This window comes from Accipiter gentilis, chromosome 10 (assembly GCF_929443795.1).
Source record: "Accipiter gentilis chromosome 10, bAccGen1.1, whole genome shotgun sequence".
Lineage (NCBI taxonomy): Eukaryota > Metazoa > Chordata > Aves > Accipitriformes > Accipitridae > Astur > Astur gentilis.
In genome coordinates this window covers 40299781-40317980 of record NC_064889.1, presented here as the reverse complement: position 1 = coordinate 40317980, position 18200 = coordinate 40299781, and the positions used below count along the sequence as shown (strand labels likewise).

Below are 18200 nucleotides of genomic sequence, written 5' to 3'. Positions count from 1 at the left end.
CCCCCCACCACCCCCCACCCCCAAGTCCCGGCCCCCCGCCCCCCGCCGGGGGCGCGCGCGCCGTATTGTGCCGGGGGGCGCGCGGGGATGGGGGGGGGGGGATGGGGAGCCGGGGGCGCGCGCGCGCGCGGCCGCCGTCGTCGTCGGGGGCGCGCCCGGGGGGCTCCCCTTGTGTGTGCGTGTGCGTGCGTGCGGGGCCGGGGCCATGGAGGAGCTGAGCAGCGTGGGAGAGCAGGTCTTCGCCGCCGAGTGCATCCTCAGCAAGCGGCTCCGCAAGGTGGGACCCGCCGGCCCCCCCCATCACCGCCGCCCCCCCCGCCGCCGCCGCCGCCGCCGCCGCCCCCCTCCCCGGCCGCCCCCCCCCGCCGCCGCTAACGCGCCTCTCTCCGTCTCTCTCCGCAGGGCAAGCTGGAGTACCTGGTCAAGTGGCGGGGCTGGTCCTCCAAGTGAGCGGGGCTGCGCGGAGCGGTGCGCGGTGCGGTGCGCGGCCGCGGGGGTGCCGCCCGCCCGGCCGCTTTTGTTCGGGTCGCGCCGCTCCTTTTGTTTACAAATAAGCGCGATCGCGGCCCGGCCCTCCCCGCCGCCGCGTGGGGCTCCGCTCCCCCCCACCCCCTCGCCCCCCACCTTCCCCGGACCGGGCCGGTCGCCCCCGGAGCACCCCCCTCCCCGGCGGGCAGGCACCGGCCCCGCGCCCCCACCCCGCCCGCCCGCCCGGTGAAACCGGAGCCCCTCCCGGGATGCGCGGGGCTCGCCTCGCCCCGCGGCGGCGTGGCCGCCCCCTCCCCGCTCTGCCTCCCCCGGCCCCTTCTCCCCTGCCCGCCCCGCCGGCCCCCGGTGCGGGCATGCCCCGGGGCCGGGTGCTCGGGCCGGGGGGCACGAAGGGCCCGTCTGTCCTCGGATGAACTCCCCGGTGCCGGGCCGGTAACGGGGGCGGCGGGGAGCGCCGGCCCCCCGCTCTCGCCCAGTCCCTGTCCTCTGTTGCAGGCACAACAGCTGGGAGCCCGAGGAGAACATCCTTGATCCAAGACTCCTCCTGGCTTTCCAAAAGAAGTGAGCAAACTATAAGTATTTCTAAGCGAACGATAAAGTCAATTAACTTCTAATTGGCTGCGCGTGCGGTGGAAGTTGTGGAAACAACAGCCCGAAGCTCGCCGTGCCTTTTGTGGCACAGCCCTTTTGTTCATCTCCTGAAATCACAGTTCAGGTCCACCTAGGACGTCTCTCCCCGGGCTGGGTAAACACGAAGAATTTATGGCCCTGCGCACAATCTGGTTTTGCGCCGGCTGTACAATGGGAGCGCGGCAGCACCCAGCAGAGACCTTTGGCTCTCGATCCCCGTCCAGCGGTCGGGGCCTCGGCTGTGCTTGGGGGGCGACCGCAGGCCCCGGTGGGGAGACGGCACCTGGCACCGCAGAAGCGGTGGGCCTGGGAGGCACCGAAATGTACTTCTGGAGGGCACGGCTACGAGAGGGCGAGGAAGTAACGGGTGGGAGAAAATGGTGTCCTCTGTCAGGGCCGGGGCCACTGCCCAGAGCCGAGCTGGGAGCGGTAATTGTTCTGCAGCTATTGCACACCAGGAATCACACACGGAGGTAAAAAAGTAGCCAGCTGGCTACGATAAGCACAGCGCTGCCAAATATTTTGGCTCCGTATTAATAAAAATCATTAAAGTTTATGTTAGGATTTAATTATAACTCGTTTCTGGATCCATTTTTTCAAGAATGGAATCTGGTGGTTAGTGCAGACAGCATGGTGTTTAATTAGCTACATGTATTACAGCTTAACACTGTCCTTTTTAAACGGAGAGCTACGAAAGAGTATACCTTCCCCGTACGAACACCTCGGGCTTTGCGTGTCTGCCAGCCTGGGCCACCGCATCCAGACCAGGCGGTGCAGGAGAGGTGAAACGAGCCCAGCGAAAGGAGAGAACTTGCCGAGTTTCCAGGGAATGCATTTGCTTTTCCTCCGCAGGGAGGCTGTGCTGCTGCTCACTGTGAGCAGAGAGGAAGCTCAGCTCTGCAAGTGTGTAACTAAGGCAAGGTTTAACAGAGACAGGGCAGATGCTTCTGTTTGCCTGATCCCGTTGTACCAGAAAACCTGCAAATTTTACCCTGAATTGGAAGAGCCACTGATTCAGGACGGGTAACGCCGTGTGGTCCGTCGCTGGCTGCTGGGGTAACCAGTGGGAAGGTCCCGCATGGCAAAGGATTTTGGCTCTGTGAGCAGTTTAGTAAATATATTTCAGCCGTCCGTGCAGTTCAGTCCCATGCTGTACACAAGAGAGTTTCTCTTTCCTTTCACCTTTCTTCCAGTAAATCAGGGCAGATGCCTGCTGCTGAGCCAGCCGGGTACCCTGACGTCCAGATAGCTGTCCTTAGAACAAGGCCACAACTCTTATAACCCTTTCCTCGCTTTGTAGTTCTTTTTCTTGCATTGCATCGTGTTCATGGCCCAAGTCTTCCAGCGACCTGTGCCGGTCCCGCAGGGTAAACGGTCCGGGTGTCCTGTGGGAGAGGTTGAACTGCACAAGTCCCCGGGCTTCCGAACAGTCCTTGGGGCTCTTTGACTGCACGTGACTGTGCTGTGCCTGTAACAGTATGGGTTCAAGTAAACGATCATCCCATGTTGGTAGGGGTTAAGGACACCTCCCAGCCGCTGCTCAGGCACTGGGATGGGAGCTGAGCCTACAGCATCCCGAGCCAGGAATTTTTTTTTAATGACAGAAGAAAGGGACAAACCAGAGTGATTTTGGATATTTTTTTTTTTCTTCCCTGCAAACATTGTCCTTAATTGTTGTTTTTTCAGGGAACACGAAAAAGAAGTGCAGAATCGCAAGAGGGGCAAGCGGCCCAGGGGCAGGCCCAGGAAACACGTGGTGAGTGCTGGTGGCGGTGGAAATCCACAGCCGTGACGGCGCTGGAGGGGCTCTGGCCTTGGAAGGCACCAGCGAGTGTCTGTCCACAGCACAGGGTGCAGTGGATGCTCAGCCTCTGGAGGGTGGTGAGGACACGGCGATGCCTGCGGGCCCCGGGCTTGGGGCTCTGAAGATTGCAGTGACGGGTGGGTGGATGAGGATGCCTGCGAGGAGGACGTTTCTTCATCGCTGCTCTGGTGATGGTGTAGAAGGAGGCAGAAGAGTTCTCTGGCTCCAGGGTCCCGCCTGGCATTTAAGCCTGGTCGGTTTTGTACTGTATGCTCCCTAACTCGTTTCACGGCAGAGGACGAGCAGATCAGCTAACACCGGGAAAGAGCCTGTGTGTGTCTGAGGCACCCGGCCAGGCAACACCGAAGGATTCGCAATGCCCGTAATGGTTCTTTGGTAGCTTGTGTAAACTTTCCCTGTCTCTCCATTGCTTTGCAGGAACCAGAGATGCCTGCAAAAACTAAGTCAAGTAGCTCCTCTTCCTCCACATCCTCCTCTTCTTCCTCCTCGGATGAAGAGGATGAAAGTGACCTGGAAGCGAAGAGAGGTCCCCGCAGCAGAGAGACTCACCCGGTACCGCAGAAGAAAGCTCAGATCCTGGTGGCGAAGCCCGAAACGAAAGACACTTCCAGGAAGAAGCGTGGGCGGAAACCTCTTCCCCCAGAGCAGAAAGCAGCTCGAAGGACCGTGAACCTGACAAAGGTGCTGAAAACGTCCCGGAAGGAGGTGGGCGGCAGCGGCAAGCTGATGGGGAAGCTGCAGCCCCAGCACGGCTCACAGGGCTCGGGCATGGCCGTGCTGAAGGACCCGGCGGGTGCCTTGGCCGGGCTCAGCTCGGGGGGTTCGTCTGCAGAAAACCTGCCCAACATGATGAAGAGCGGCTCGGCGAGCCCAAACCGGGCCATCAGCTGGCAGAGCTCCATTGTGCACTACATGAGCAGGATGTCCCAAAGCCAGAACTCGGCAGAGACCTCGCCCCTGGGCAGGCTGGCACTGAAGTCCCAGGCGTCCAGCAAGAGCGGCTTAGGGCTGGACTTAAAAATGAGGAGCCAGAAAGGATCTGGGGAGCTTGGGCTGAGCATGCAAGGACCCAAGACTGCTAAGGCTCCTAGCAGCGGCGCTGGAAGCGACCAGAAATCAGGGTTTGCTGCGGGAGGCCAAATGCTGCACAACGGCAGCAAGACGCCTGCGAGCTCGTCCGGGGCCGGCAGCCAGCCGACCTCCAGTCAGGAGCTGAACCTCCAAGCTCTAAACCTGCAGAGTGTCAAAAATGGGCCAAGTGTGGCCGGCGGGAGCAGCCTCCCTCGCCACCTTTGCAGCACCCTGTCCAAAGGCTCCGGCACGACGGGGAGCACGGGTGCCGGCGGTGCGAAGGGCGGCACGGCGGGTGCCGGGCTGAATGCTGCCAGCACCGGCGTGCTCTCAGGGGGGGACGGCGGCAAGAGCGAGAAGCAGGCACACCGGGCAGGCGACAGGGACTTGGCCAAAAGCGGCACAGCCGGCACGCAGGAGGGGCACGCGGCTGCGGAGAACCGCAAGCCGGCCGCCCTTTCCGAAATGAGCACAGGCGAAGAGACCAGCTCAGATTCAGACCGGGATTCGGCTTCCTTCCCAGGCGTGGGTCAGAACATGTCCGTCTCCATCCAGACCAGCCAGGACTGGAAACCCACCCGCAGCCTGATCGAGCACGTCTTTGTCACCGACGTCACCGCTAACCTGATCACAGTGACAGTCAAGGAGTCCCCCACCAGCGTCGGGTTTTTCAACCTACGGCAATACTGAGCCCAGGAGCATGAGAGGAGGGAGAGGGTCCTTCAGCCTCTTCCTCAGCTTTGCCCAGCTCTTCCGTCAGGTTTTTCTTTCTTCAAGTGAACGCGTGAGACCTGCTGGGACTCGTGTCTAGAGAGGCTTGAGAAAGACGCGGTGAAACCTGCTCAGAACTGCCAGCGGGTCGACGGATCCCTCCTGGCTTCTCTCCATCCTCTCCCGGAGCAGTGCCCTGAGCGGAGGTGGCTGATGCCATTCTCCGGGAGCAGGGGCACTGGGGCTGCCGGGCTGGCAAGTTTTGAGCCAGGCTTCACTGTACGCGGGTTTCTTTGCTTTACAGCTTGAAACAGCAGATGACAAGGTCTGCAGCTCTCCGGCAGCAGGGAGAGGGTGTGGAGCTGCTATGGGCCAGGCTTATACTCGGGAGAGGAAAAGGAGATCCTTTTCTTTCCTCTGGGCTCTCCATTAATCTGTCTGTGAGTCCTGGGGAGTCGCAAGTCAATCCAAATGAGACAGCCGCTGCTCCCAGCCCTCGGGGGCTGCTGGGTGGCGGCTGTATATGGGGGTTTTCAGGGTACATTCAGCCCAGCCACCCCCCTGGGCGAGGTCACTTCCAATGATGGTGAAGCCCACGACGTTCCTGTTGGGGTTTCCAGCTGATAGGGAAATATTGTTTACATATTTTATTAAGGAAAATTCCTTCTTTTTTTTTTGAGGGAGGGGAATAAACCCAGTCTAGGGAAGACTGAATCCTGGATGCCACTGATGAGACGGGCGTCAAAGGTGCCTCTTTCAGAGCCAGGGGTGGCTGGCAGTGGGTGCCTCCTTGCTGCCCAGGGAGGGTCCTGCCTTGGGAGCCAGCGAGAGCCGCTGGCTTCTTCGTAGTGACTTGATTTTCAGAGGAAAGCAAAACCCAGATTGTTGTGCAGCACAGGGAGCCCCAGCGCCGCTCCTCTGCCTCATCCCAGCATCGCCAGCGTCTCCCCCTCCCATTCAGCAGTTTCCAGGCACTCGTGGGGACCGAGCTGGGAATATTTTTTAAGACTTGCAGAACACGCGAACCCTTCCAGCGGCAGGTAGGTTGGTACTCGGACTGCCAGGTGTCTGCGAGGTTGGTGCTGCAGTTCAGTTTAAGACAGAGCCGGGGGTGAGTGAGCTCTCCCTGCTGAGACCCCAGCCAGACCCAGCCTTGGATGCTCGCTGGGTTTGTCTCACTGATCATCCACGTTTTTCTCCAGCCGGAGGGCTCAGAAGCTGGTCGAGGACACCTGCATGGGTGATCTGGAGCGGTGCGAAAGGGAAGGAGAGGAGAAGGAGAAGGGGCAGGGCTGGGCAGTGCCAGTGGGTTCCTCAGGCCACTGTTCCCCAAGGAGCCAGAGGGCTTGCGGCAGCCGTTCGCCTTCATCTTGCCATCCTGTGCCAGCAGCCAGGGTGTTCATTTTGGCTTGTAATTGCAACCAGTAATGGCTTTTTTACGGAGGTCTTTTTCCCTACTGTAGATTACTCTTACAAACCAAAATTAGCAGCAGTAGTTCAGGCAGAGTTTAGTAGCATTTGAGGTCATTTTAGTTCCGTTAATGCTGAACTCCTTTCTCAGAGGAGATAAGAAGCCTGCAGTCTGCCCGGTCTCGGTGCGTGGTTAAGGAGGTGCCTCCGAAGGGCTGTCCCGCCAGCATCTCCGGGGTGGCTGCTCGGTGCGTGCGTGAACAGGCACCGCTTCGGGGGTCACCGCTTGCTGCGTGACTGGCCTGGCACCAGGACAGGCATCTTTCTTTGCCACAGGCAGGGACACTCGCTGTGTCATCACACACGGGAGTGCGGAGATAAATGGACCAAACTGGAGGTACAGGTACTTCTGACACCCCCCAACGCATCAGCTCACAGTGGTCGCGTTTGCTGCCGCTGGCTGGCAGCAGCGCCATTCTCAGGTGAAATGAAAAGCCAGCGCTGGCTGCCCGTCCTGCCCGGTTGTTCAAGGGGTGGATGGTTGTTCCCCGCACGGCGGCTGCAGCCTCTGCCAGGGCAGGCTCCTGCGCGCCAGAGATGCTCTCCTTTAGCCTTTGTATTTAATCACCAGCCGTCCTGTTGGTCGTGGCTTTGAGTTTGTTGTGTTAGAGAGCTGAGCGTGGTGTCCTGCGTGAGCCGACAACGTGCCGGCGAGCCGGGGCGGATAGAGGCGGATAGTTGCCTTGCAGCAGGACCTGCGCAGGCTTCTCGGCCAGCTCCAGCTCTAGCCCCAGTGCAGCCAGGCAGCCTTGAATGTCACCTGGCCACAGCGTTGGGCAACCTGGGGCAGGCGGTTTGCAGAGGACTGGTGCAGCCCTGCTCTGCTGCTGGCCGCCCGGCCCAGCAATGTGCTGCATGTTGATCTGCCAGGCAAAGGGCCGAGGGAGGAGGAGGGAGCCTTGTGCATGGAGGATGTTCCCAAGGACAGAGTTTCCGTCGAGCTCCACGATGCCAAAATGTCACAGTCTGTGCTGTTTACCTTCTAGACTTTAACTTTGCCAAACGAGCTACCGTTGCTTTGAACAGTCCAAGGAAACGTTAGCCTGTGTCAGCAGAAACGAATGCTCCGGGCGCAGTCTCTGCTGGGTCTGCTGCTGTGCTGGGGATACGAGCATTTTGGGAGAAGAATCAAGGAATCTGGTAGTGCGGGGGTAACGCTCTTCCTCACACACCAAATGTTTGCTACTTGGCCTTTGCAAATCCAAACTGAACGACAATGTGCCTTGCGGACCGTCCTTATCTCAGCCTTGTCTGCGACACCGGTCCCACGACAGGTTTGTGCCTATGCAAAGCAGGGTGGTCACAGGGTCCTGGGGACAGCCGTGACGCTAATGGGGAGAGGTGCCCTGGTCCCCAGCAGGACACCCAGCCGTCGCACAGAGCCCTGCCGCAGCACCGAAGGCTGATGAGGGATTCCTGCCCAGGGGAAGCCGGCCCAGCAGGGATGCTCTTGCCTAGAGCAGTAGAACGTGGCGGCTGGTGTCCCCGAGGGGGGAAAAAAGCATCCGAGGATGCTCCAAGAAGGGGTCGGGCACCGAGCATCCACAGAGGGTGCAGGAGATGAGCTGCGACAGTGGGTGCTGGGCTCGCTGCACGCCAGCTCCAAGACGGCTGCTCCCCCCAGAGCCCCCATCGAAGCTCACCTGCATTTCTCTGTGCGGGGGCTTGCTCCTGCCTCCCAGCCAGATGAAGGGTCGCTGGGCCCAGGCTTGTACCCGGGGGAACACGTATCCCGACGGCGAGCGGCTTTCCTCCATCACCCACCCTTCCCAGGCGTGTCCCCTCCCGGTAGCGGCAGGACTCCGCTGTCACCACTTGCTATTGTGCCTTTTGCTCACCAGCTGGTTTGATTCCAAAGGTCTAAGGATGGTGAAAATGATAATCCAGAAATTTTTCTGACCTTCATCTGTTCCTGCGTTCCTTCCCCAGCCCCTTCCTGACCTCATGTTTCGGGATCTCGGCTCTCCCAGCAGCGCTGGGGTGTCTGAGCGAAGGGTTCCTGTTGGAGTTTGCCTCTGAAAGGCACATTATGTGAGTGATTTACTGTAATCTTTTGTGGACAGGGGTTGAAAGCCGGTGCAGACCCTGTTTACCAGTCGGTACCATTAGTATTCAAGGTCTACCTTTTTTTTTTTTTTTTCCTTTTTTTTTTTTTAAGTTTGCTGCTATGGGTTGGAGTGTTCAGCTGGGTGTCAAACAGCCAATTAAAGGTTTGTCACTTGTCATTTTCTAAGGGGTTTCCGATGTGGAAAGTCCTGCAGTATTTGTATATTGAATGGATATTTTCTCCAGGCATAATCTGGTTAAGCATACTTGTTGTTTTCCATTGGACTGGAAGAGGTGGCCAATTCAGCCATCTTCCCTAGAAACTTAGTCTATTTTTATATATATATTTTGTACCAAAAAAACTGGAGCTGGTGGAGGGATGGGGATAGTTTAGGGGGTTTGGTTTGCGTTGAGTTTATGAGCTGGGTGTGAAGGGCTCCAGAGCCGGAGAGGAGGTTTTTACTGAAAGAGATTGAGGGATGGGTGAAAACAAACAATTGTTCTTGTAACTTGTGCCAGTCACTGGTCTGATTTGTATGTTTTAATTAAAGAGAGAGCCAAATCATTCCTGTATGACACTTATAATTGCTTTAAACTACAGCTGTTTGTTTGCTTTTATTTTCAGAGAACAAAAGTTGGAGATGTTATTACCCTGGGAAAGCGTAAGGGCTTTGTCGAGCAGGACAGGCACCCAGCCCGCCGAGCGACGCGGGGCTGCGGGCCCACGGGCACCGCTCCCCCCGGGGCCTCCGGTCGCCCTCCCGGCACCTCGCTTGCCTTTTGTGCGGTGTGTTTTCTAGTGCTTCTGGACACTAACGCTAGTGTAGACCCACGACCTCTAGGCTGCTTTTAATTTATTTGCAGGAGAACACTAGGAGATGGTTACGTCGGGCGGGGTTTTTTTGTATAACTTTTCCACTGCTCCTTTTTAGCATATCAATAAATATTTTTTTAAACTTTTCAGCCTGGTGTGGTCACTGCTCCGGGAGGGCCACCCCCCACCCTCCCCGGGTACCGCCCGCCCCCCGGGGCTGCCGCTGCCTTGCGAAACCGCATATCCCCCCCCCCAGGGAGCACCGTATTCCCACCCCGCCCGGGGGCTGCCGGCCCGGGCTGCTGCGGGGCCTCGGGGATGGGCGAGGCCTCGGGGAACCGGAGCCGGGGAACCGGAGCCGGGGACCATCCACCTCCCCCCCCCCCCGGCCCCGAGGACGCGGCCCCCTCCCCGCCCCGGGGCCCCAGCTCCTACCGGGCGGCAACGCGCGGTCCGCCGGGCTCGGTCTGCGGCCGGAGCTGCGCCTGCCCGGGGCTGGGGGAGCCTGGGGGGGGTCTCAGGTGTCTCCGCTCAGCGCCGGGGACCCGCCCCGCCTCCCCCCACCTGCGCCACCGGGACCCGCCCGGGGCTCCGCCGTCGGGGCTGCCGTCGGGAGGGAGCTGAGCCCCGGGGGGGGGGACGGACACGACCGGCTCCTGCGGGCCAAGTCCGGGGGCTCTGCCAGCCGGTGCCGTCCCCCCCCTCCGCTCCGTCCCCATCCCCCCCCCCTCCCTCCGCGCCCGCCCCGCCGGGGGCCCCGCGGCGGCCCGTGTGAAAGGGCCCCCCCGCTGGGCCGGGGGAGAAAGGCGCCATTGTGCGGCCCTTTCTCCCGCTCCTCCTTGACTCGCATTTTCCGCGCCCAGCCGCTGACAGCTCCCATGGTGCGGGGTCCGCGCCTTTCACCCGGCCGAGCAGAAAAAGGAGGTTAATGAGGACACAGCTTAAAAAAAAACAACCAAAAAACCCCCCCCCGCCCCCCTCCGCCTGCGCGGCCGGGGCAGATTTGAATACAGAGGCCGGGCTCGCCGGGCAGGGGCCGCCGCCGCTCCCCGCGCCCCGACCCGCACCCCCGCCGCGCTGCCCGCCCCGTCGGAAGGGCGCAACGCCGCGGCCCGGGACGGCGCAGGGCCCCGGCCCGGTAAGCGGGCGCCTTCCCCGGCGGCGGAGCGGCGGCCCCGGGGCTTTTCCTCGGAGGGGAGCCGCACACGGCGCCCGCCGACCCCCCCCCCACCTCTGGGGGGCGGCCCGGCCCGGCGGCACCTGTGCCCGGGGGCGGCCCGGACTTCCCCACCGCCCCGTCGGGTCCCCGCCTGTGCGGAGGGGGGATGCGGGGCCGGCCGCCCCGTCGGGGCCCCACCACCCACCCCACCGGGCTCGCGGGCAGCCCCCGGCCCCACGCCCACCCCCCCGCTTCGCCCCAGGGCCACAAAGGGAAGACAGACGCGTTTCTATTTACAAAGTATATATTTAAACTCACATAAAAAGCAGGTCTCATATGGACATTCACGGCTGGCAGAAGACACGTAGTTAAGCTTCACTTCCGAGACTGAGATTTAGCCAAATCGTTTTTGTACAAGTCTTAGATTTAAATAATTCACACACACACACCCCCACGCACACACACTCAGTATATACGTCGCTATATACATACACACATATACACCCACATGTATGTTTTGCTCCATATATGTGTGCGTCGGGGACGCACACACATAGGCAGGGCTGGAGCGAAGCACACCAAATCCCAACCGCGTCCTGGCGGGGCAGGAGCGTGGCTCCAGGCTCTTTCACAAAGGGAGACATGCCCCAGGCTTGGCACGGCAGCAGCGGGAGGACGGGCAGCTCAATCCCATCATCGCCCCTCCAACAACACACGTGTCCCATGTCGGCTGCCCCTGGCACCAGCACTGAAACCAGCACATTGGTTCTTCATACAGACCAAGTTAAAAATCTCAATTTTACAAAATATGCCTTAAAAAAAGAAGAAAAACTTAAAAACAAAAAAACAACACCCCAGAAAATATTAAACCAGAACTCACAGACATGGGTCCCTTTCTACGGTCAATACAGCACCCTCCTGCTAGGCCATCTGACAGAGGTCCCAGGAACGGATGGGGAAGGGGACCGAGCAAGGTGGAACCACTGATGGGCCCAACAGCGCAGGGCTGCACCTTTCCCCAGCCCCTTTTCCCTCCCCGTCAGACCCCCTGTGCCGTCACCCCCTGTACGGTCCCCCAAACCGGGAGCCTTCAGGAGCTCAGCTGGGGCAGGCAGCGAGGAAGAACGAGGGCGACCTGGCCCAGCCCCAGCCCTCGGGTGCTGCCAGACGGATTTGTGCTTTCCAACCCAGAGAGATGCTCAGACCAACGCGTCAGGATGGGGACACCTGCTCCACCTCAACCAAAATCACCTCACAGGTGAAGGTCCCGTTCCCCACCTGGGTCAGGCTGCAACTCAGCTGTAGGAGAAGGGGCAAGCAGAGCCAGGGGCTGCAGCCCCCATCCACCTCCCCCTCAGCCGCTACTCAACCCAGCGGGGAAACCGCTGCACTTCACTCGGAGCCATGAAACCCCACAGCTGCGTCCTGCCCCAGCCCAGGGAGAAAACCGGCAGGGTCCTCCTCAGCCAGGAGAAATAACACAGGCAAGTAAACCACAAAAAGCCACCCGAGTCAGCAGGGCTGCTCGCGCACAGGAATATTTCGCCTCTTGGCTATTGTTTAACTAGCATAAGAAAAGGGAAATATTTATTGTCTCTGAATGCATAAAGGTGGCTCTGGGATTTGTCAGAGATGTGGATATTACAAAACACTTTATCTGGAGCCTTCCAACAGTCTGAAGTGAACTGTGTTTGGGGGGAAAAAATAATAATAATCCACTTTCTATAGCAGTATAAAGCATCTAAATATGGGCAGTGACATGCTACCCTCCCAAACCTCTCTGGCATTTCAGGAATGTAAACAGAGGGGTTTTTTGTTGGGTTTTTTTTTTCTTTTTTTTTTTTTTTTTTTTTTTTTTTTTAGTGGGTGGGGGAACAGAATCAAGCGACCAGACAAAATGAAAACAGATTCTCAGCTCAGTCCCATCTCCCACAACTGCTACGACAACTCTATTAAAGTGCATTTCAGTATCACCCCTCTCAGGAACCTTACACACACACAAACCTCCTCTTCCTCCGCAAGAAAAGGTAATTCAAGTTAATACTCCGCTAGAACAGTTTTAGCCTTTTTATGGATTTCTGCTTTTCCCCGCCCCGACTTTGTAGCAACATTATTTTTTTTGTTAGACTGGAAACACCCCCTCCCCAACAATACTGTAAATTCAAGTGCTTACTTCAACTGTCAAGGGCAACAGTTCTGGATACAGCACACTTGATTGTACAAGCAACACCTTATATCACAATCAAGAAATCAGGGCACTTCGCCCTCCAAGGGAGTTAACACTTCCCCCTCCACCATCCATAGCATCATATGAAAAATAATAGTTAAAAAAACCCAGAACATAATTAGCTATGAACATTGTTCGTTATGTACACCGGCTCCTGCAACAGATGCGTGAACTCCGTTAGTTCTCAGTTTTATTGTCCTTTCTAAGAGCAACTGAGCAGTCACTGTTGTCTCCATTTAAATAAAACAACTCAGAGTTGAAATATATATATATAGATATATATATAAGCATTTTTTCTTAAATAACATATTTACATCTAATAGAAAATATAACTCTAGAGATAATCTTTCCAACGAAATGTAAGACGTGGAGGGGAAAAAAAAACCAAACAAAAAAAATGAATGAGCTAATGAATTTAGGACAGTTTCTAAATCCTCTCCAGGACAAAAAATAAAGGGGAAAAAAAAAAAAAAAGAAAGAAAGAAAAAAAAAAAAAGGCCCACCAAGCTCTAACCAAGCTTTTGTCTGGATCTGACCGAAGAAAACCCCAGCACCACCTCCAACAAACTCATCGCTTCTCTTTAAAGAATCCTTGGTCCGTGCTGCTCTCCTTGATGGTGACGGTCAAAAAGTTAGAGGTCACGTCAGTTACCACCACCTTCTCCAGGTTGTTGAGAGAGGGGCTCCAGGACTCCTCCTCGGGGTCCCCCAGGATCCTGGAGACGGGGATCCTGGCGATGAGGGAGGGCCGCCCCGCCTGGCCCCCCACGCCATCGCGATATAGGCTGCCCACAGCACCTGGGCTCACCGCGCCGTGCAGGAGCTTGGGCCCACCAGGGTCCAGCCCCCCCTGCCCCTTGGGGTCCAGAAAGTCTGCCCGGTGCTTGGCCAGCCGGGGAGGGTAGCTCTCGGCGGCTCCCAGCTTGGCACCCACCTCGGCTCGGTTGGGGCCGGGCAGGGCGCCGGGGAGGTCGGGGTCCTGCCGCCTGGCCAGCTGGATGACGCTGTGTCCCGAGCTGAACTTGGCCGCCCCCGCCGCCTCCTCCATCTTCCTGGCCTTCAGGTAGTCCCCCACTTTGTCCCCCGGGTCCCCCAGTTTCCTCTTGGAGGCATCCAGAGTCTCCGCCAGGTCCTTGTAAAGCTCCTTCCTGGGCTTCGGGCCCCTCTTTTTGGGGGTCTCCCCGGGTTTCTCCTCCACACGGATCACGCGGTCCCGGATGCTGTCTCCCTTGGGGGTGCCGGTGCTGGAGCTGCCCTGGGGAGCCAAGGCTATGTTTCTCAGTCCTTCCCTAGCCCGGGACGTGGAGCCCAGCTCCTGGGGAGACCTGCCGGGATACGGCACCCGGATCCCCCTGGAAGAGTCACTGCGGAATTCATAAGTTTTGGCTTTTGCTTTTGCCTGGGCCTGCAAAGAAGATAAATCAACCAGTGACTTTATTATCCTGCCATCCAGCTGCGTAATTACAACTTACAAGACAGGAGGCCGCCTTTGCAAGGAGCATCCTCCACGGGGGCCGGAGAGGGACCCCCGCTCCCCGCCGCAGCGTGCAGCCCTGGTCGGCACCGGCTCGCGCGGGGCTCCGGCCTCCTTACCTTTAACAGGAAGGTTTTGGGCTTGGGGCCTCGCTTTTTGGGCCCGTATAGCTCCATTTCTCGCTCCCTAGAGGTGTTAAAAAAACCAAAGCTTCAATTCAGCATAGCTACAAGACAGCAACATATTTACAAGCACAAGGGCTACGGCTAGCAAAGGCCTTGTACCTTTCCTCAAAGGCTGCGAGCAGCCGGGCATCCAGGATGTTTTCCTCGGGTTCCCAAGTGCTGTACCTGGGGGGGGGGGGAGGGAGAAGGGGAGGAACACAGAGAGAAGGAACAGCATAAGGAGCCAGAAACAGAAAATAAATAAATAAAATAAAAAAAATATGGGGCCTAAAGGAAGGGACCCAAGTTTCCTTTCTACTACAATGGGGGAGCAGGGCTGCAGCCAGCCATCTCCCCACGGCTCCCCGGCTGCAGAACCCCTACGGACAAACGGCCGACTTACTTCTGAGACCAGCCCTTCCATTTTACGAGATATTCCATGCGCCCCTGCAGATGCAAAGAGAAAAATAAATATGCATGGAGGGAAACCGCGATAAACGCCCGCAACAAAGATACACCCGCAAATCCACGCGTGCAACAAACGCGCGCCCGCGGCGCGTGTCGAAAACACGCGGGGGGTTGCGGGGAAGGGGGTGGGGGGGGCAGCGAGATGCAACAACAGCACAAAAAAAATTATTTTAAAAAAAACCCCAAACAACAAAAAACCCGGGGGTGCGCAGCCCGGCAGGCAGGCGGGCGGGCAGCGGCGGAGCACGCCCGCCCCGCCGGCGGGGAGCTCCCGGGCATGCGGCGGGGAAGAAAGAGCCGCCCCCCCCCTCCCTCAAACGGGCTCGGAGCCGCAACCGGGCCGGGGCCGGCGGGGCCGCCGCAGCGGCGGGGCCCGGGGCGGGGAAGGGATGAGGGGAGGGGGGGGGGGGGAGGGAGTGGGGGGGTGGCGGTGGGGAGAGGAGGAGGAGGAGAGGGGTGGCGCGGGGCCGGGGGGGGGTCGCGCAGGGAGGAGGAGGAGGGGGGAGGCACCTACTTTGCGGATGCGGCGCTTGAGCAGGGCCTCGGCCGCGAAGACGCGCTCCCCGACGGCCGAGAGCTCCATGTTTACGCGGCCGCTCGCAGCACACAGGCAGCCGCCAGCGCAGCCCAGACCATAATACTCCGCCCGCTGACGTCAGCGCCGCGGCCCCCCCCCCTCCCTTCGCTGCTGCCGCCGCCGCCGCCGCCGCCGCCGCCGCCGCCGCCGCCCCCCTCCTCCCTTCTCCTCCTCCCGGCCCCCCCCCGCACTTGTTGCTGGCGGAGCCGGGTGGAATATTCCGCCCGCGCCGCATTGGCCCGCGCCGCCGGCCCCGCCCCACGACGTGCGCCGCGTCCCGATGAGCGCGGGGCGGGGCCGGCGGTGGGGGGGGGGGGGGGGGGAGGGAGAGGGCGGGATGCCACGCCCCGTCACGCCCTCCACCGCACGCCACGCCCCGCTCCGCTGCAGGGGAGGGAGGGGGGAGGGGGGAGGGGGGGACGGCGGCGGCGCCGGGGGGCGGGGGGGGGCGGCGGAGGTTGGGGGGGGGGGGGCGGGTGGAGCGGAGCGGAGCGGAGCACAAAGGCGGCCCGGGAGCCGCCGCCGCCGCCTCCCCCAGCCCCGGGGACGGGTCGGGCCGGCCCCCCCGCTAGTACCTGGACGGGGCGGACCGGGGGGCGGTGGGAGGGGGGGGCTCCGCGGGCCGTTCCCCGGTGCTCGGCGGCCCGGCCCGGCCCGGCTCGGCGGCCCGGTGCTCGGACAAAGGGAAGGGTGTCAGAGGCAGGAGCGCTGAACGGACAAACCGCCGTACCCGGGAGCGGGAGAGCCCGCCGTGGCGTGGAAGCGTCCACGGAGACGCGCGGTCCCGCGGGTCGTTCAGCACCGCTGCCTCCGCGGGGGTGCCAACCCTTCCCGGCGGCGCGGGCAGTTAGCAGCATACCGGGGCTCGAAGGGCTCCGGTATCCCGGCACCGACAGCCCCCGGGGGGGCGGAGGGGGGGCCCCGGGGCCAGCGGGGCGGCCCCACGCGGGATGTGGTGTCGTCGTGGTCCGTGTCCCGTCCCCCCGTCCCTCCCGCGTTACCGGTCAGCAAAGCGGCGCGGGAGCGCGGGTGGGACTGCGGGGCTGCCAGCCGGTACCGGGCCCCCCCCTCCGCCCCCCCCCCTCCCCGGGCCCCCTCTCCCGGCTCCGCCTGTCGCCCCGCCGCACCGCATCCCGCCCGATCTCCCGTCGCCTTCTCCCGCCGCGACTTCGTCCCCGAGGCGGCCACGGGAAACCGAGACACGCGCGTGGGGACAGCGAGCCGTGGGCGACGGGTCCCAAACCGCCGCCGCCCCCCACGTCCCCGCGGGGCCGCTGCGGGGAGGCTCCGGAGGGAGCGGGCAGAGCTCCAGCCCCGTCCCGCGGAGCGAAGCGGTTCCCGCTCCCGGGGGGGGGAGCGGTGCCGGCCGGGGGTGCCCCGCGAGTGGGACCCGCAGCACGGCGACCTGGTGCTGAGTGGGCTTCTGCAGCCCGGTCCACGCGGGACGAGGCCAGGGGACGCCTCTCGTGGACCTGCCCCCCCACCTCACACACACACACACCCGCCGCCGGCTCTTCTCCGCTAAGGAGCTCGAAGCCGCGGGGGAGCGGGTGTCGGCGGCCGCCGCGCTCACGCGTGGGAGACCCCACGGTGGGCGTGGCCCCGAGGATCCGGCTGCGCCTGCTCTCCGGAAAACGAGACCGTGGCTGCCTCGCCCCGGGGCTCTGCTCTGGCTGCCGTTTGCCGCCGGCGGGGCGCCGGGTCACCCGTGGCGGGGACAGCGAGGCCGGCGCGGCTGCGGGGGACCATCTTCCCCTTCCAGAGCACTTGCCTTCCCCAGCCCGGGACGCCGCCCGGGGGAGACCCTGACCCCGGGGTACGCCGAGGACCGGCGGCGGGGGCCGGAGGGGACCGGCGTTGTCCCCGTCCCGGGGATCGTTGTCTCCCGGGGCTCCTGCCTGCCGCCGCGGAGCCCTGCCCGGTCCCGACACCCAGGCAGGGAGGGACCTCCAACGGGCGTCACCGGTTCCCCCTGCAGCGGGGGGGACGGACGGACATGGGTGGGGCCCTTGGGGTCCCCCCCGGCCCCAGGGGGGACTCGCGTGGGTCGGGTCTCCGCGGGCAGAGCCCTCCCCCCCGCCGCTGCTGGCCGAGGTGAAACCGGGAGGAGCTCACAGCAGGAGACGGGAGATTTCCACCCCGCGGCTCCCGTGGGCTCCCAGCCCCACGCCTCCAACCCCGCGGCCGCGGGACCCGCCGCGCCCCGCGGATTTTGCGCGGCCCGTGCGGAGGAGCCGGGCGGGGGGAGGGTCCCCCCCGCGCCCTCCCGGCCCCCGGCGAGCGGCGTCCCGGGGAGTTTTTCGTTAATGTCGAATTAATCGTCGTTAATTAAGGCAGGTCGCGGGGCGGCTCGTGAATTGGTGTGGACGCAGCGGACCGGAGCCCGCTCCCGGGAAGGTGCCACGCAGAAGAGAGACCCGGGGACAGCGGGCGCAAGGCCCGCCCGGGGGGACCCGGGGGGGGCGCGGGGGTGAGGAGGGGAAGGGGGGGGGCGGATCGTCCTCCCGGTCCCGACGGTGCCGGTGCCGCCGCCTCGTCCGCTGCTCGGGGGTCCCGGGGCAGCGTCCGCAGAGGCGCAGCGGGGCCGAGGCGGGGGCCCCCTCCCCGTGGCCGGGTGGGGTGCTGCAGCCCGGGAAAAACGGGTGTTTGCCCCGCACCTCCGCTGCCGGTGTCCCGGTGCAGGTGGGAAGCACGGTCCCGGAGCCGAGCCTCCCCGCACCGACACCGCACGGGAGCCCTGAGGGGCCGCGGAGCTCCCGGCTGAGCCGCCGCCTCTGCCCCGCCGCCCGCGCGGAGCTCGGCGGAGCCCCACAGCCACGCGTGGGGGCGGAGAGGGGGGAGGCCGCTGCTCTAACTGCCTCCTGCGCGGGCATCAGAGGAGGGAACAGCTCCATCCCCCGCCGGCACCCACGCGGGACCCGCGCGGGGCCGTGGCCGGGTCCCCGGTTGCGGTGCGGGGGGGGGGGGGGCCGGCAGAAGGCGAGACGCAAACGAGAACGGCGCGGGGAAAGCAGCAGGGAGGGACCGCCGCTGCGTGGGGGTCCGGCCGGAGTCCCCGGCCCGTGAGCGAGCCCG

General features: G+C 62.0%; 2 protein-coding genes across 3 annotated transcripts; one reads left to right on the top strand and one right to left on the bottom strand.

Annotated features, from left to right (window-relative positions):
* Positions 1–186: 186 nt before the first annotated feature.
* On the top strand, positions 187–4972 carry CBX2 (chromobox 2). Its single transcript, XM_049811881.1, has 5 exons — positions 187–277; positions 403–446; positions 985–1050; positions 2806–2875; positions 3362–4972. The coding sequence occupies exons 1-5, from the start codon at positions 206–208 to the stop codon at positions 4703–4705; spliced, it is 1596 nt and encodes a 531-aa protein (XP_049667838.1). The 5' UTR covers positions 187–205; the 3' UTR covers positions 4706–4972.
* Positions 4973–10534: 5562 nt separating this feature from the next.
* Positions 10535–15215, bottom strand: CBX8 (chromobox 8). Of its 2 annotated transcripts, none has more exons than XM_049811904.1 (5): positions 15063–15215; positions 14484–14527; positions 14201–14266; positions 14036–14126; positions 10535–13847 (listed from the first exon to the last, which is right to left on the bottom strand). In XM_049811904.1, exons 1-5 carry the CDS (start codon positions 15129–15131, stop codon positions 13011–13013), a joined length of 1107 nt encoding a protein of 368 aa, XP_049667861.1. In that variant the 5' UTR covers positions 15132–15215; the 3' UTR covers positions 10535–13010. The 2 variants fall into 2 exon arrangements, with proteins under 2 accessions (XP_049667861.1, XP_049667862.1); XM_049811905.1 differs by having other exon boundaries at positions 14036–14102.
* Between the last annotated feature and the right edge of the window lie 2985 nt (positions 15216–18200).

Excerpts from the sequence above, each read along its gene's own strand:
- CBX2 (XM_049811881.1), top strand. The coding sequence starts at position 206 with ATGGAGGAGCTGAGCAGCGTGGGAGAGCAGGTCTTCGCCGCCGAGTGC. Across the intron at positions 278-402 it reads TCAGCAAGCGGCTCCGCAAG|GGCAAGCTGGAGTACCTGGT; the intron begins GTGGGACCCGCC and ends CTCTCTCCGCAG. Across the intron at positions 2,876-3,361 it reads GCAGGCCCAGGAAACACGTG|GAACCAGAGATGCCTGCAAA; the intron begins GTGAGTGCTGGT and ends ATTGCTTTGCAG.
- CBX8 (XM_049811904.1), bottom strand. The coding sequence starts at position 15,131 with ATGGAGCTCTCGGCCGTCGGGGAGCGCGTCTTCGCGGCCGAGGCCCTG. Across the intron at positions 14,528-15,062 it reads TCAAGCGCCGCATCCGCAAA|GGGCGCATGGAATATCTCGT; the intron begins GTAGGTGCCTCC and ends TTGCATCTGCAG. Across the intron at positions 14,127-14,200 it reads CTCGCAGCCTTTGAGGAAAG|CTTTGGTTTTTTTAACACCT; the intron begins GTACAAGGCCTT and ends GCTGAATTGAAG.